Genomic DNA, 15,881 nt, shown 5'->3' on the forward strand with positions numbered 1-15,881 from the left:
GTCACGGGACCCCTCGGGTCAGTTCTGGTGAGACCCTCTGCAAGGCTGCCTCCCCTTGAGCTCCTCACGCTTGTCAGGGTAGATGTGGAACTGACCTGTGTTCCCTCTTGGCTGTGACCAGCTAAGGCCCCTCCTGCCGCCAAGGTGCGGAGGTATAGGTTCCAATCCTTGGTAACCCAGAGTCATCAGAAATGCAAACACTCTGGTCATCCCTGTTTCTAGACTCAGGTTTTGTCAGGATCACCAAATGTCTTTATGTTCTCGTGATCTCAGGCCACAGGAGCTAGGCTTTATTCATGTATGAATCCCTAGCAGCGGGTACCCAGGAAGGATGAGTACTCTTTTTTTAGAGATGATTAAAATGAAGGATGGCCATGTACAGGTCACCAAGGGTGAGCTGAAGTTCCCCAGTCCAACTGTCCGAGAAGGTGTCCCCTTGGGCTGCAACTGAGACTCCTTGTTGGTTGGTCTTGTCAGTCCTAGCTCTCCCTTAGTGCTGACCTTGGCCCTAGTCCTTGCTTCGGTAGCAGCCCTTCCAGATAGCACGTGGCTGTGTGGCCCCACTGCTCCCCTAAAAGCTGAGAATTACTCCTAAGCCCCTCTGTGCCTGAATATCTTGTCTTGTGCTGTGAGCCAAACAGCTGGAAAGCCTCCTGGATATGGGTGAGGCTCCAGCTCCTGTCTTGGGTAGTTACCTCCGGGATCAGGTCACCAGGGTGGTGGTGTGTCCATGAAGCCATGGGGTGAGTGCTACCTCCATTTCTACAACTCTCTCTCAAAAAAAAAACAAACAAACAAATAAAAAACCCCACCAGCATGGCCTCCCTTCCTTCCAGCCACTTAATTCTAGGGGAGTTGCTCTTTCCCACCATTCTCCCTTTTGTCCCATACCAGCTTCCCAGTCACTCCCTTCCGTGAAGTACGTTTTGTTGTTGTTGTTATTGTTTGGTTTGGTTTTGAGTCAGGGTTTCTCTATATAGCCCTGACTTGGAGCTTCCTATATAGACCAGGATGGCCTGGAACTCACCGAGATCCTCTTACCTCGGCATCCCTAGTGCTGGGATTAAAGGTGTGTGCTGCCACCACCACCCAGCTTCATGAAGCACTTTGTGTGCCAAGAATGGACTGCACTCCTTTCTCTGAGATGGTCCCAGATGAGAAAGCAGCTCACTGTCTCCATGGTCTGGCTGAGTCAGCAACAAGGTCCAGGGCTCCTCTGTTCCTTTGGCCTCCTGGGTGTACGCTCAGTAGCCACTGGCCCTTGTCCTACCTCAAGGCAGCAAATCCTAATAGCTAATCAGTTGGACAGCCCAGATCCCTGGGCCTGACCTCAGCAGGGAAGAAGGTATAGAATGAAACCTTGCAAGTAGAGTCTGAGCTGGGTGGCTAATGTTTTTGCATCTGGTTCTGTTGCACTGTAACTTGGGTTGTGTATTGAGGCCAGAGCTATTTTTATCCTGACATGTGAGGCTCCTTCACGTCATAGCCACAAAACTCAATCCAAAACATCCCAGAGAAGGTTGTTTGTGAGGCGTTCTGCAGATTCTCATGTCGCCACATCAGGTTTCACTTAACAGCATCTGCAGGGCTGGCTCCCCAGCCGCCACCCCACCGGCCTGTCTTTGTATACAGAGGACTCCCCACAGCATCTGTCTGCCCCGGAGCAGCCAGTCAGTCACGTGAGCTTCCTTCCAGAGCCCCACAGACTTCTTGCTTGCCCAAACCAGAAATACAAGGCAGATCTGTGTGGCTTGAAGGATTGCACTCTCCCTCACATCCCTGGCCTCTTTGGGTCAGGAAATGGAGATCCTGCTCCTCTCAGCCCTTTAGGAAGAGCCCGACACAACCCTCTCCTCTCCTTCCTGGCCTGCCAATTCCCACCAAAGCAGCTTGTCCACCATTTGAGTTGGCCTACAAAACTGCACTGTTGGTAATGCTAAGTACAGTCTGCTAGGACACCTCTGTCCAGATGCAGATCTGGGGGGCATGCCCTAAATCAGGCCGAGCCAGGCCCAGCTCTACCTATCCTCAGGCGTGTGCAGCACCAGCCCGTCTTGAGACAAGAGCCACTTCAGACTGCACAACCAGATGAGCAAGAGCCGGAGGTGGGCGGAAGAGGCCGGTGGAGGCGGTTGAGCTGTCCCCTGGGAGGTGCAGGCTGCAGTGAGGCAGAAATCTCTGCAGTCGCACTCGTGGGGCGAGTTTGTTCTCCACCTCCTCTCCCGAGCCCCACAGCCCTGGCCAAGCACTGTTGAGTTTGGGATGGGGCAGGTGATTCACGACACTGAGTCAGATTGCTGGGGACTGAGGAATGTATTAGACGTTATTTAAACACAGCGAACAAGAGAGGCAGGGGGGCAGCAGCATGGCGGGAGCTCCAAGGAGAACTCAAGACCCAGCAGCAGAAAGAGCCAGCGTGGCAGGTCCCTAGAGGAAATCGGTGCTCAGGCGGCAGGAGAGGGGGTCTCTTCTTAGACCTTGTTAGGATGGGGGAGAAGTTCACAGCAAGAAGCTGCAGACAGCCCTGATTCCCAAACGGGCAGCAAGGAAGGAATGTGGAGCAGGCTGTGGCACCTCTTGGATCTAAACTCACTTTTCAGGTGAGATGTGATGGCATGGGCAGGTCTGCTAGCTGGGATTCACAGACGTGCCTGTCCGGCCTGTGGGGATCTGAACAGAGGCTGGATCCCCAGTCTGACAAGACAGCAAGCCTGAAGGCTCCTGGGGTCAGGGAGTCCGGCAAAAGGGAAACCGTGGTGGCGAGAGCTCTCACAGACCATGGCCCTGTCACCAGTGAGCACCGACTGCTCCCCTTTCTCGCCCAGGACGCCCAACCCTCAACGGGTGGGGGGGTTCCAAGGTCAGAGGCCCTGCTCCCAATGATCGCGTTCAACACAAGTCAGTCTGGGGTTCTGGGGAGCTCACCCCAAACGGCTGACCTGAGCCTCCTGTCAGCTGAGTCTTGGGAAAGGTCCATGGCTCCAGTCTCGGAATACTGGGCTTTCTCTTGTGTGTGGTGCTTGAACAATGGGCTCACTTGAAGGACTGAGCTCACAGTTTTCCCAGAGGACACTGCTGTAAGAACTAGTCGCTTGTCCATGTGCTTTTTGTCTCTCCACTAAAGGCCACCATCATTTAGCCTGGGCACTGAAAGTCTATTTGGACCAGTGAGAGCTCTTACTAAAGGAGCAGAGATGTGTCCAGGGTAACCCCAAGTCATCTCTCCTGTGGTCTTTGGCCAGTCTGTCATCTGACCTAAGGGGCGGGACACAGATAACCTCTTCTTCCCTGAAGTATCCCAATAGAATTCTGTGAATTTGTTTCGGATCCTAATTCTTCCCACGTTTACAGCCTATTCAGCAGGGAATGAGAACAGTCTTCCCCACACAGTGCTCCAGGACAGGAGACTTGCTGATGTCACACTCATCCCATTTATTGAGCACAGACTCGTGGTGTGCCTTGTCCAGTACATTACATGTGTTGTCTCAGTTGTTAGGGACTCTTACTGCCCTTACCTATGGATGAAGAAACTGAGGCCAGAGTACCATGCTCAATGCTTTCTTTCTTTCCCCTGTCCCTGTGAGGTGGGAACTTCAGTGTTCCCAAAGCACCCAGCTCCTTAGGGCTTCCAGATAGTCACAGCCAGGAGGGTGTATTTGTGGTTGCTCTCCTCATTAGTTCCTTTGTCCTTTTAAGTACTTTGAAGCCTGGTAGCCTTAGGCCTGGAAATGAGATGGCCCAGGGGTGCATATAGAGAAGCAGGAAGGAGACAGGGGCCAGATAATGCAGAGATATCCCCCAGAAGCTTACAGTTACCTAGATTCCTGTACACGTGTCCCTGGGGCAGGGTGGATAGCCAGGCCGTGACAGGCATCACTGAGTGCACCACCTGTGGGTGAGGATGGTGAAGTGGGACTGCCTCAACAGCTGTGTCTCCAGCCACTTCTTCTAAGACCAGCCCCAGCTGGGCCTGGAGTACGTGATCTGTCAGAATGTGACACTTGTTTCTGCAAACAGCCCCTCGAGGCCAGGGAGCCGAGACTTTGCCATTCCAAAGTCACTTAGAACCATGGCAGCCAGGCAGTCCCCAGCATGGACCTAGAACAACGCATTACAAACAGCAGAAAGTTGAATGAGCATGTCTTTAAACTGGGCTTTTCACTCAAGATTCCCCAGCGCGATTCCCAAAGGGTTGTCCAGAAGGGTCTTAGATGGAGGATGTTGTCTAGAAGAGTCTTGGGATTTAGGGTAGCAGGATTTGGAAGTGTGGAGGGTTATGTAGAGGTTGGGGTTGAAGGCTGCAGGTTTAGAGGTAGGGATCTGTTAGTCTAAGGAATGAGAACGACAGGTTTTAAGGTGTCTGCAGCTGGGGGGCTGGCACACAAAAAAATGTCTTCTAGTTCCCAGCCACTCCCTATAAAGATCAGGAGAAAACACAAAGGACCCCTGGGGTGTTTCAATGCCCCTGGAGCCACTGGCCACCAACAACTCCTCTGGGAGACTTGTAATGCCCTCGGTGGTTTTGTCCATTCTTTTATACACTTGGCCTAATATTTCTGGAGGCTCATGTATGCTACCACAGCCAAGCTTGATTTCCAAGGACCCCTACATCCTGTCTACCTGTGCCAGTACCTGCCTGCTCTTTCAGGAAAGAGGCTTCTAGACCAGAGAGAGGCCAGCTGAGAAACTGACAGTCCCTGCTGCCTCAATTAGCGTGGCCCTACTTACTCTACTATTTCAAAAGCATGAGCAGCCAAAGGGGAAAATGGCATATTGGACTTTACCAAAATTTAAAGGTTTGTGGGACTGGTGGTGTATCTCAGTAATAGAAGCTCCCTGGCATGTATGCATGAGGCCTGTAGCACCACAAAAGTTGTTTTGTTTTTTAAAATACTGGAAATTTAACCCATGGCCTTGAACACAGTAGGCAAATACTCTACCATCGAGCTGTGTCCCCAGCCCAAATATTCTTTGTTTCAGAGGACAGTATCAAGAAAGTAGACTAGGGATGTAGCTTTGTAGTGGAGTGCTTTCCTGGCAGAAGTCAGGAGAGACCCACAGAATAGGAGAAAATGCTTATCAACCACCTACCTGGTAGAACTACGTATATGAAGAACTCTAATAACAAAAGGACAAATAGTTCAGTTTTGGAAAAAGGCAAAGGAATTGAGTAGCTGTTTCTCCAGAAAAGATAGACATAAGCACCGTAAACATGAGTAACATTATCACTAGAGAACTACAAATCCAAACCACAGTGAAACACCACTTCCCATCCACTAGGACAAATAACATGTGCTGGAGAGGGTGCAGAGAAGGGAGGGTCTCCTTTGTAGCCACTATGGAAAACGGCCTGGCAATTCCTCAGGACCCAAACAGTTTCCATGCGACCCAGCAGTTTCATTCCTAGGTATATAGCCAAGAGAAAGGAAAAACTATCCATACAGAACCTGTAAACATGACTGTTTACAGCAGCATTATTCATAGTAGCCACAGTGGAAACCACCAAGTGCTCACCGTTTGATGGATTAACAAATGCAGTATGATCATCGTTTGGCCATAAAAATGAATAAAGAGTGGCTCTACACAACTAGGATGAGCCTTGAATATATGCTGCATGAAAGAAGCCATATTGGGTTCCATTCATTCATGCAAAATGTCCAGAATAGGTAAGGGTATAGATAAGGATTTGTTTCCAGGGCCTGGAGGAGAGACTGGGAAGTAAAGGTAATACAGGATTCCAATAGAGGGATAATTAAAGTACTCCACAGTTAGTGGTAGTTTCTGTACAGCAAAGAATATTCTGAAAACTTGGTATGCTTTGAAAGGCATACTTTATGGGGCAAGGATGAGACTAACAATGCCGTTTTTAACGAAGATGTCCTGATAGTGCATTTGGGCAGACTGAAAAATCCCACCATCCTTGTCACCCCTTTCCAGCACTACGGCAGAGTCACCATGCATTAGAAAGGAAGGGGGATCCTGTGGGGTGTGTGACTAGCCCACAGCAGAACAACCCAGCAGGCTGGAGGAGAGCTGGTGGGAGGCTCTGAGCATGCTTTCAGCTGAGGCATGTGAAGGAGCAATGCTGTTTGTATTGCACAGCCAGCCAGGGCTTTGCAGGTTTTCAGATAACACCCTAAAAGAGCACCTTAACCCAGTGGATCCCAGTGCTAGGTGAGGATCCAAACCAGTCACTTGTTTCCTAGTGTTTGCTGTCTCAACACTAGGAAAGGAATTTATCTTGTGCCTCATGGGGGGTTGCCAGCTTTGCTGACCATGAGAAATTGCACCTAATGTCTTTTTTTGTTGTTTTAGTTTGGTTTGGGGCTTTGGGGGGGTGTTTGTTTTTGACGGGGGTGTTTGGTTTTTTGTTTGTTTGTTTGGTTTGGTTTTTCAAGACAGGGTTTCTCTGTAGACCAGGCTGGCCTCAAACTTAGAGATCTACCTGCTTCTGCCTCCTAGGTGCTGGGATTAAAGGTGTGTGCCACCATGCCTAGCTGTCTATCTAAACTCTTTATTCCCTGACTGGCCACTGATTGTCCTTAATTTTGCAAAGTAAACCCACATGTATCTAGTTTGTTGGGATAGTGGGGAGAACTGTGTTCATTTGTTGTTTTTTTAAGATTTATTTTATTTTGTATTACATGTATATGTGTGTAACCGTGTGTGGGTATATGCACATGAGTACAGATTCAAATGGAAATAGAAGATAGTGTCAGATCCCCTGAAGTTATAGGTGGTTCTGAGTTGCGTGGTGTGTGTGTACTAGGAATCAAACTCAAGTCCTCCGCAGCAGCAGTACATGCCCTAACCACACAGTCATCTCTCCAAGTGCTGTTTGGATTTTTTTATTTATTTTTTTTTTTTTTTTTTTTTTTTTTTTTTTTTTTTTTTTTCTGAGACAGGGTTTCTCTGTGTAGTTTTGGTGCCTGTCCTGGAACTCACTCTGTAGACCAGGCTGGCCTCAAACTCACAGAGATCTGCCTGGCTCTGCCTCCCGAGTGCTGGGATTAAAGGCGTGCGCCACTACCGCCCAGCCCTGTTTGGTTTTTGTCATAGCGCATAATGGAGGTCTTACCCATGCTCTTCACTGAGTGCTATGGGAATAGATGGAGGAGTGAACCAGTAAACTGTATGTGCTTGTTCGTACTCATAAAGCCCTTGTCTTCCTGTCCGTGGCCCTTGATTGGAGATTTTCCTCCCATCTTTTTACACTCACACCTCTGACATTTACAATTGTGTTCTGTCTCTCACCCTGTAGACACACAATCAGATTAAATCCTGGCTCGGTTTCTTTCTCTGCAGGTACCAAAGGCTTAGAATGCTCTCCTTCCACCCCCACCATGAACTCCTACTTTTACAAGTTCATGATCAACCTTCTGCAGACATTCAGCAGTGAACGGAAGCTGCTGGAGGCCAGAGGCCCGTTCATCATCAGGTCAGCCCTATGTGCCTCAGCTTCGAATCTCTCACTGAATGTGGTGGCACAGGAGCCACCTGCTTCCCTTTCTTTCTCCTCCTCCTTTTCCTGACTTTGCATTGTTCTTGGAAGAAATGAAGAAGGTTCTTCCCTCACAGTAGATTGTGGTACTACCAACATGAAGCAGGTAGTCCTTGGCATTTCTTTAAAAACTGAGTTAAGAAAGTATTTCCCTTCTGGTAAAATATCCTCTCCATAAGTGCCACCATTGTTCTTTGGAAGAAGAAAGTAAGTGAGCCAGACAGAACATGACGGGGACTGGATCCTAGCTACTAACTAGCACAGGATTTGTCCAGTTCAGTGAAGCCAGGTCCTTGAATTGACTGAACCTAGCCTTGGACAGGTCTGAGAACTTGTGGTCCATAGCATCATAAAGCAGCATCACCAAGAAGAGTGCCCAGTGTCACTTTCAGGCTAGTGAAAGCTAGATCAAGAACAAAAATTCCTGCAGACTTCCCAACAAAGCCATGTGGAAGAGCCTTCCAAATGGTCCTAGATGCTCTACAGCAGTGGATCTTAGGTCTGCTTATTAAAACCTGCCTAGGCCTCCCTCTTGACCAGTGGAATCAAAACCTCAGGGTGGTGGGGTTTTTAATGTGGCTGAGGGTGTTTAGGGAACAGTCTGTATTGGTGTGGCCACCAGGGTGGAGGAGCTGGGTACCCCAGCAGAGCCCCAGTCTACACAGAGAACTTGATGGCAGGAATGCACATAAAGAGTTTATTTTGCTGTGAACCTGAACAAAGTTGAGCAGAGCTCACTCACCCTCTTCTCGTCCTCTGGGGACTCAGTATACCCAGCATGACAATCACTCGAGCAATACTGAGTTCTGAGTGAGAGGGCATCGAGGCCAGTCTCCAGAGCAGGCCTCACTCCACCCAACACAGCCACAGAGGGTCTCTTAGCCTGGGCACTGGCACAAACAACCCAGTTAAGTGGGTTCTTAGCCTTACTCAGAGGTCGGTCAGTTAGAAGCTGCATGATGTCGAATGATGGGACCAGATTTCTGGCTGTGTTGGGAGAATGGGTTAGAAGGGCTAAGATGGATAGACAGCAGGGATGCTGTGGTCTAGATGAGCCTGGCTGACTCTCAAGGGCCTGGGCAGCAGTGTCGATTGAGGTTGAAGTGCGGGAGGGACAAGGGGAGGAGCCATAAGAGCCTGCAGGCCCAGAGCCCTGAGAGAGTGTCCGAGTGAAGATAGTTTGAATTGCTTTGAGAACATCGAAAGTAAAATGTCGAAGCAGCAGTTTAATGCATCAAAGAGAGACCTAGTTCTAAGATGCAAGCCTGGAAATGCATGATGTAGTCACTCAGTCAACAGATAATTACTCCGCACCAGTCCTGTGTACAGTACAGTTCTAGTTGGTTCTGCCCTGTAGAGTTTTCATTTTTAGGGAATAAGAGGAGCTGAGTGAGGGAAGGCGTCTGAGGTTGAGCCCTAAGAAGCTTCATGGGTGCTGGTTAGGCAAAGGGAGAAGCCAGAAGAGGAGACTAAGAAGGGCCAGAAGAAAGGTGGAAGGAAGTGGGGGCAGTGCGGGGAAGATGAAGCTTGAAGATCTGGGAGCTGAGCTGAAAAGCTTGCTCAACCACAGAGTGAGCTCAGGAGATGGAAGGGGAGAAGAGGGAACGTGATAGAGAGGCCTGTCTGCGAGGGGCAGGCAAACACAGGCCAGATGAAGGTCAGAGAGTGGAGTTGAAGACACCCTGAGAGCTAGGCCAAAGGACTGACTCGTGAGAAAGGACAGAAAGAATATAGTAGGACCACAGCAGGCAGAGGGGCTTCTGATGTCTGAACTCCCAAAAGGATGTCTCTGTGGTCTGGAGAGGTTATCAGCCCTCAGTGCTGTGGGCATTTGAATCCAGGTAATTCTTTGTGGTGGAGCTGTCGGATGTTTAAAGAGCATCCCCAACTTCTACCCACCAGGTGCAAGTCGCACCTGCCCCCACCTATTTTGAACAATCAAAATGTTCAGAGACTGAGCAGGTAGCTCAGATGTAGAGCATCTGTCCAGTGTGCTTGAGGCCCAAGAGTGTCCTGGTTGAGAACCACTGTTAATCTAGAAATGGCCCAAGTGGCAGTAGCACAATGGATGAGTGCGTGGTACCACTGCAAATGGATTTTTCACCTCATTGGCTAAAAGAAGATGATCACTGTGGGGTTTTTTTCCCCCATGGAGTTGGACAATTCCTGTTAAGAGGTTGAAGCAGACATGAGATATAACACCAGGGACCCACACCCATCAGAACAACAGCATGTCCTCACATGAGTGACAGTTAACTTCCTGTGGTTTCCAGACTGCAGAGGTGTCAGCTCTGAATGAGCAGTCTTCATCTGGTAGACTCGGGGAAGCAGTAGAGAGGGAGGGGGCTTTGGAAAAGGTAGGGGTAGACAGCTTACTCTCTGGAGAACAGGGCTGCCCTGGGTTTTCCATGCCTTCCTCGCTGCAGACTGAGGTCTTGAGGTGGGAATTTAAGATGGTACCCAGCATCCCCAGACTGCACACAGCAGAAATTCAGGTGGCATGGACGTGCTTGGCCTCCTCCCTACCTGAGATTCCATAAAGCTGGTAGTCAGGCCACTACCATGTTTCTGTTTACAGACTCCAGGCCAGTAAGACTTTGCTGGCTTCGTAGTGTCTGGGATGATAAGAATTCTCATTTTTGCTTAAGGGAAAGTGTCCTTAAGAAGCAGTGTGCCAACTAGGATTGCTTGGAGCTGGGCTGCACACACCTCACTCTAAGTCAGCACCCACTATGTTGTCCCTCTTGGGTAGATGACAGAACCTGGAACCTCAAGGACTCCTGAACATCTGCATGCTAAGGAACCTGGGGCCAGGACTATGGTCACAGCTCTTCAAAGGGCTCAAGAGCAGTGCCCGTGGGTCATCTCTCCTTGTCCTCTGGGGACTTGGAATATCCAGCATGGCAATCACTTGCTCTTCAGAATTCAGTTCCCTCAAAAACTATGCTGGGTTCTGAGAGGTCTTCAAGGCCAGGCCTCACCCTACCCAGCACAGCCATGGAGGGTCTCATCCCTGGGTCCTGGCACAACAGTCCTTCACTAAGATCTCTCCTTGGCCTTTGCTCTAGCCATCCAGCTTGTCTGCCACCATGCCCCAAAACCTGTACCTGAGAACCTGCTGCCTCCCAAGCCAGTGCCCAGCCACTACTGACCAGCCAGCCCTCTAGTCACTGTCTCAGACACCCAGTGTGGGCTCTGAGGGCACAGAGACCAGGATCTGGCATGCAACTCCCTCCCCGCTTCCGTAGTTGCACAAGCCCTTCAATGAGGTGGGGTGGTTGGCTGCATCCTGCATCTTCATTTTATAGAATTCTTTTCTACTAATAGCTTTGAAGAGGAAGCATACTAAAATTGGGTATTGTGATTCACAACTGTTATCCCGGCACTGGGGAAGCTGAGGTGAGAGGATTGCTGTGAGGTCAAGGCCAGCCTAGGCTACATAGTGACCTAAACAAGCCTGAGCTACACTGGCACCAGGACTTGAGTTCATATCCCCACAGCCTATATAAAAGCAGGGCATGGCAGTGTGTGCCTGTAACTCTCGTGTTTGATGTGGGGGACAGGTAGATCCCTGAAACTCCCTGGCTGTCTGGATTCACCGAATTGGTGAGCTTCAGGCTCAGTGAGAGACCCTGTGCCAGTCAATCACTAAATAAGTTTGGAGAGCACTCAAGGAAAGACACTGGACATTGACCTCTGGCCTCCTCATGCCAAAAAGCACGGCCTGAAGGGTAGGTTAATGGCACACACACTAATGGAGCCACAGGCCTGATGAGGAACGTGGTAGATGGCCTCTCGGCCCCTCCTTCAGCTGTTCCCTTGTCCCTCTTGGTCCTGACTCTGCACACTGATAAAGAACAAGTTAGAAGCCGTTGTGTGTACAGTGTGGGGTAGTGCCCAGGGCAGCTGCCATCCTTAGGAGGACAGAGGCACCCAGAGCTCTTGAGAACAAATGTCTATGGGTTCTCAGCTCTGAGAGAGAATTTTCTTTAGTCTCCTCACCCCACACTGTTCCTAGACGGCACCTTGATGTGGAAACAGAGACAGGCATGGAAGACCAGAGCTCCAGCTTGGCCTCATTGTCCACCCAGCTCCTTACCTTGTAGACATAGTCATCTAGGTCATGGATTCAGATTGAGGGAGCCAGTGGCGCCAAGCCCTCATTTTTCAGCCGACCTCACCGACCCTAACCTAGGTCTAGGCTATCCTTGGTTTGGTTGTAGGGAAGATGGCACACACACGGGCCAGGGTACCCAAGATTTGCCCACACACCCTCAAAGCCTAAGGAAGTGTGTGGCATTTGGAGTGAGGCTTAGATTCTGTCCCAGTTAGGGTTACTGTTGCTGTTATGAAACACCATAACCAAAATCAACAGGGGAGGAAAGGGTTTATTTGGCTTACACTTCCACATCACCGTTTATCATCAAAGGTTGTCAGAGCAGGAACTCACACAAGACTGGAATCTGAAGGCAGGAGCTGACGCAGAGGCCATGGTGGGTTACTAACTGGCTTACTCCTTACAGGCTTGCTCAGCCTGCTTTCTTATAGAACCCAGGACCATCTGCCCACAAGTGGCCCCACCCAAAATGGGCTGGGCCCTCCCACCTCAATCACTAATTAAGAAAATACCCTACAGGCTTGCCTACAGCCCAGTCTTACAGTGGCATTTCCTTAATTGAGTTCTCACCTTTCAGATGACTCTACCTTGTATTAAGTTGACATAAAAACTAGCCTGCTAGCACAGGTTCAAATCCCAATTCCTCTCAGTTGTAACCTTTGTAACCATGTGACATACTTCCAGATCCTTCCTGATTTGTCCATAAAACACAGCCGTTAATGAAATGTTAATGGTACCCATCTAGCCATTCTATGGTGAGACTGAGTCAGCTCCAGTGGGTTCCAGCCCCAGTGCTGGTGATGTTGATGGAGAACTGCTCTCCAGCCCCTGACATGAGCATGGCCTCCACTTCCCTGGTGGTCTGTGGAGAACAGAACAGGCTTCATGGGAGAGTGGGATAATTAAACCTTGTGTCCTAAAAGCTAGCTTTGCTGCCCCAGTGGCCAGGATACCCACCGGCGCCCAGCCCGGCCCCACTAAAACAACTCTCCTAAAGTAGGTGTTGGTGTGCATTGCCCTCCTCCGGCTTCTTCCCACCCTCCATGCTAATGCTAGCTGAACAAATCCAGGCCTTGTGTGCCTGTGAACCACCCCACTTATGCACAGGAGAAAAGGAAAGGAGGGAGAAAAGCTAGCCTCTTTGATAAGCTGTGATATGAACTCTGGCGTAACCCAACAGCTGTGATCTTTACAAGCCCGCTTCTGTGCTGGGAAGTAGCAAGTCTGAAGACACTCCACTCTGCCTGCCAACAGGGCCTCTGGCCAGCCTTCTTTGGCTCCATCAACTGAGAGTTTTCCCCTCCTCTTCCTCCCTGCTGCCTTGCAAAGAGCACTTGCCAGAGAATGCTTTCAATTGTAACAAGCCACTGTGTGCTGTGAATGCAAGGTCTGCAGCTTGACTGCCCAGTTGATGGTAGATAAGTCTCAAGCACCCTCCCAGGGACAAGGGTGTTCCTAGGATGAGGCAGAGGTATCCCGAAAGGGTGATCCAGGACCCAAGTAGGGAAGGAACGCAGTCATGAGACTTCCTTCCAAGCTATCCATCCTGAGGCTCCATTCTTGTCCTGCTCTCCCCACCCTATGCAGATAGGCATGGCAGCCCCGCCCAAACAATCCCAAACACATGCTCCTATTAATTAATACTGCCTCCCCTAGCACCCTGGCTTTGCGTATGAGCCCTGGTGTCATGAAGACGGAGGGAGTTGATTGGCCACTGAGGTAGGTGGTAGAGATGGGCGGACACTAGGAAGGAGGGTGTCAGAAGCCACTCTTTGATTCCATAACTGGGAATTCCACTAAGCCCTTCCTGTGGGTTAACCCCCTCCCCCACTTCCAAGCCCAATTCCCTCATACCCCCAGAATCCCCCAAGTATTACCCCAGTCTCTGGAGTCCCTTTTCCTGGAAACATCCTCCTCTTCAGCCTGTGAGTCTTTGTAGTTACCACCTCACCTGTTGGGGGTGTGGACCAGGCCCCCAAAAGCTCACTGTGCAATTCTGATAGAAGACAATGTCAAGACCTGCTGCCCTAGTTAAACTGGCATTTCAGAAAAGCATGCCTGGCCCTAGTCGCCGTGCCCAACAGTGGTCTAAGGGCACCAGTCAGCTCTCTTCCTGTGCTCTTGAATGACTGCCTTCATTTGCTCGAAACAAAAATAAGTTACCGAAGCAAACACACACCAGTCTGAATCTGCCTGCAAGAAAAGATCCTGATCCCCCTACTGGGATTGCAACTGGGATTTGATCTTTTATTAGTTTGCAGCCATATTGAGTGGGTCTCCAGCTGAGGGCAGGAGACAGGACACTGAACAAAACATTGAACAAAACTCGAGGAAACTTTAGAACGCCTGACACCCTACTCAGGAGAAGCTTCTCTTCTTGCCAGCTTTAATTAAAATCTGCTCAGCTCCTTGTATGAATCTTCTAGAGCTTTCCCCATTTGGGGCCCCCCTACCCGACCCTAGGGCTGGGGCTGGGGAAGTGATGTTTTTGTCTCGGCTCAAAATAGCAGAGGGGAGTGTTCATCAGAAGCCATTTGGCATAACCAGCCCTCAACCTCAGATCCAACCGGAGGTAATTCTGTGACCGTGAAAGTGGCGCCCAGACCCAGGCGTCCACGCTAACACAGACAGGTGAAAAGATGCCTCCTAAGGGACAAAAGGCGCCACCCTGAGCCAGGACAAGTGATTAGCATCCCAGCCCAGAGACTGGCTTGAGCTGGGGCCATCCTGCTCCTCCGAGCAGTCCCCATGCCCGCATACCCGCTGGCACTCCCTGTGAGAGGGCTGTCTTCTGGAAAATGGAAACCACATGTGATGGGCCTTGTTAGGCCAGGCTGGGATTGATTAGGTCCTCCTGGGGCCTGTGGGGAGGAGCAGAGCACTGGCCAGAGGGAGCTGGGACTTCAAAGGGCAGCGCCCCCGCATGCTCTGAGCAAGGCTGTGTGTGCAGAGGTTAAAGACCACAGGTGAACAGGCAGAGGGAGGCCATGTGTCTTTCAGGGTGACCCTTGTTACCACAGCCCAAATAGCTGAGTTCCCCCTAAGCCAACTCTGTGCCACGGTTTCCAAGAGGCCCTGGCAGGAGGGGAAGATTCAGCAGCAGACTGGTGGGAAAAGTTGCTCAGCTTAGAGCCCACTCCATGATTGTGCAGAATTGGGCTCCTCGCCACAGAGATGTGGCACCTGCTTGGCCCCCATCCAGCCTTCCACATAGTATCTACTTTATGGTCCATACACCTGAGATCTCAGCCCACAGCCCAGGCAGCTGGAAGGACTGGGGGTGATTATAAAGAGGGGTTTTCAGGGGCTGAAAACTTGATAACGAATTTTAGTCTGAAGCTTGTGAGCTTGTTTCCAGATGGACTTACAAAACTCTCTGAATCTGTTTAGATTTCACCTAAGTATGCCAGGAAACTTACAAAGTTTTGACATTGGTAACTCAAACAGCTTGGTGAATTAGCAAGCAACTAAAAGTGTGTCCTAGTGTAGAATCTTTTTGTTGTTGTTGTTTTTTGTTTTTCGAGACAGGGTTTCTCTGTGTAACAAGAGTCCTGGCTGTCCTGGAACTTGCTTTGTAGACCAGGCTGGCCTCGAACTCACAGAGATCATCCTGCCTCTGCCTCTGCTAGGATTAAAGGCGTGGACCACCGCCTGGCTCTAGTGTAGAATCTTATTTAAAAAAAAATAGCATTGGAATTGGCCCCTGAAAGTCATGTTGCATCCTCCTGCCTCCCTCTGCATGAAAGCCAGGACAGACAAGTGGGGTCCTTAGTTTCCAAGTGCTTGTAAAGTCCTGGAAAGAGCTCCGGATGCATCCCGTCCATCCATTGTATGGTGTGTTCCTCGGGACGCCTTCCTTTTTTCCTGCTGTCAGGTCAGCACACGTTTCCTGGAGCTGCCTTTGAGACAGACCCTTATGAGGCTCTCCCTTCTTGTCCCTCACATGATTGCTGGTATCACAGAGCCCCCACTCCAGACACACACACACACACACACACACACACACACACACACACACACCCTGGGCCATGACTTTAGAAAGATTTCTCTCATATGCATGTGTGAAAGGCCTCTAGACCAGCTGCCCCTTGCAGAAAAGGAGAGGCCTCATCTTGAGCGAGGGTGATAACCATTGGAGAAACTTGGCCTGGGAGAACTGTGGTGCCAGACTCTGCCTCAGTGACCATAGCAGCCAGTCCACAGGGAAGGTCATTCCAAGGGCCTCTTCATAATGGGCCTGGGAAGGCCCACCAAAGAGGCCCT

The 15,881-nt window shown here is 50.2% G+C and overlaps 1 protein-coding gene across 1 annotated transcript in view; it reads left to right on the forward strand.

Annotated features, from left to right (window-relative positions):
* Positions 1–15,881, forward strand: part of Vac14 (VAC14 component of PIKFYVE complex) — a 115,182-nt gene that overhangs the window by 68,811 nt on the left and 30,490 nt on the right. The window contains exon 14 of the mRNA XM_028891078.2: positions 7,306–7,438. Coding sequence (XP_028746911.1) covers positions 7,306–7,438 — 133 coding nt within the window. The remainder of the gene's footprint in view (positions 1–7,305; positions 7,439–15,881) is intronic.

The sequence above is a fragment of the Peromyscus leucopus genome, chromosome 5, assembly GCF_004664715.2.
Source record: "Peromyscus leucopus breed LL Stock chromosome 5, UCI_PerLeu_2.1, whole genome shotgun sequence".
In the NCBI taxonomy this organism is placed as follows: Eukaryota; Metazoa; Chordata; class Mammalia; order Rodentia; family Cricetidae; genus Peromyscus; species Peromyscus leucopus.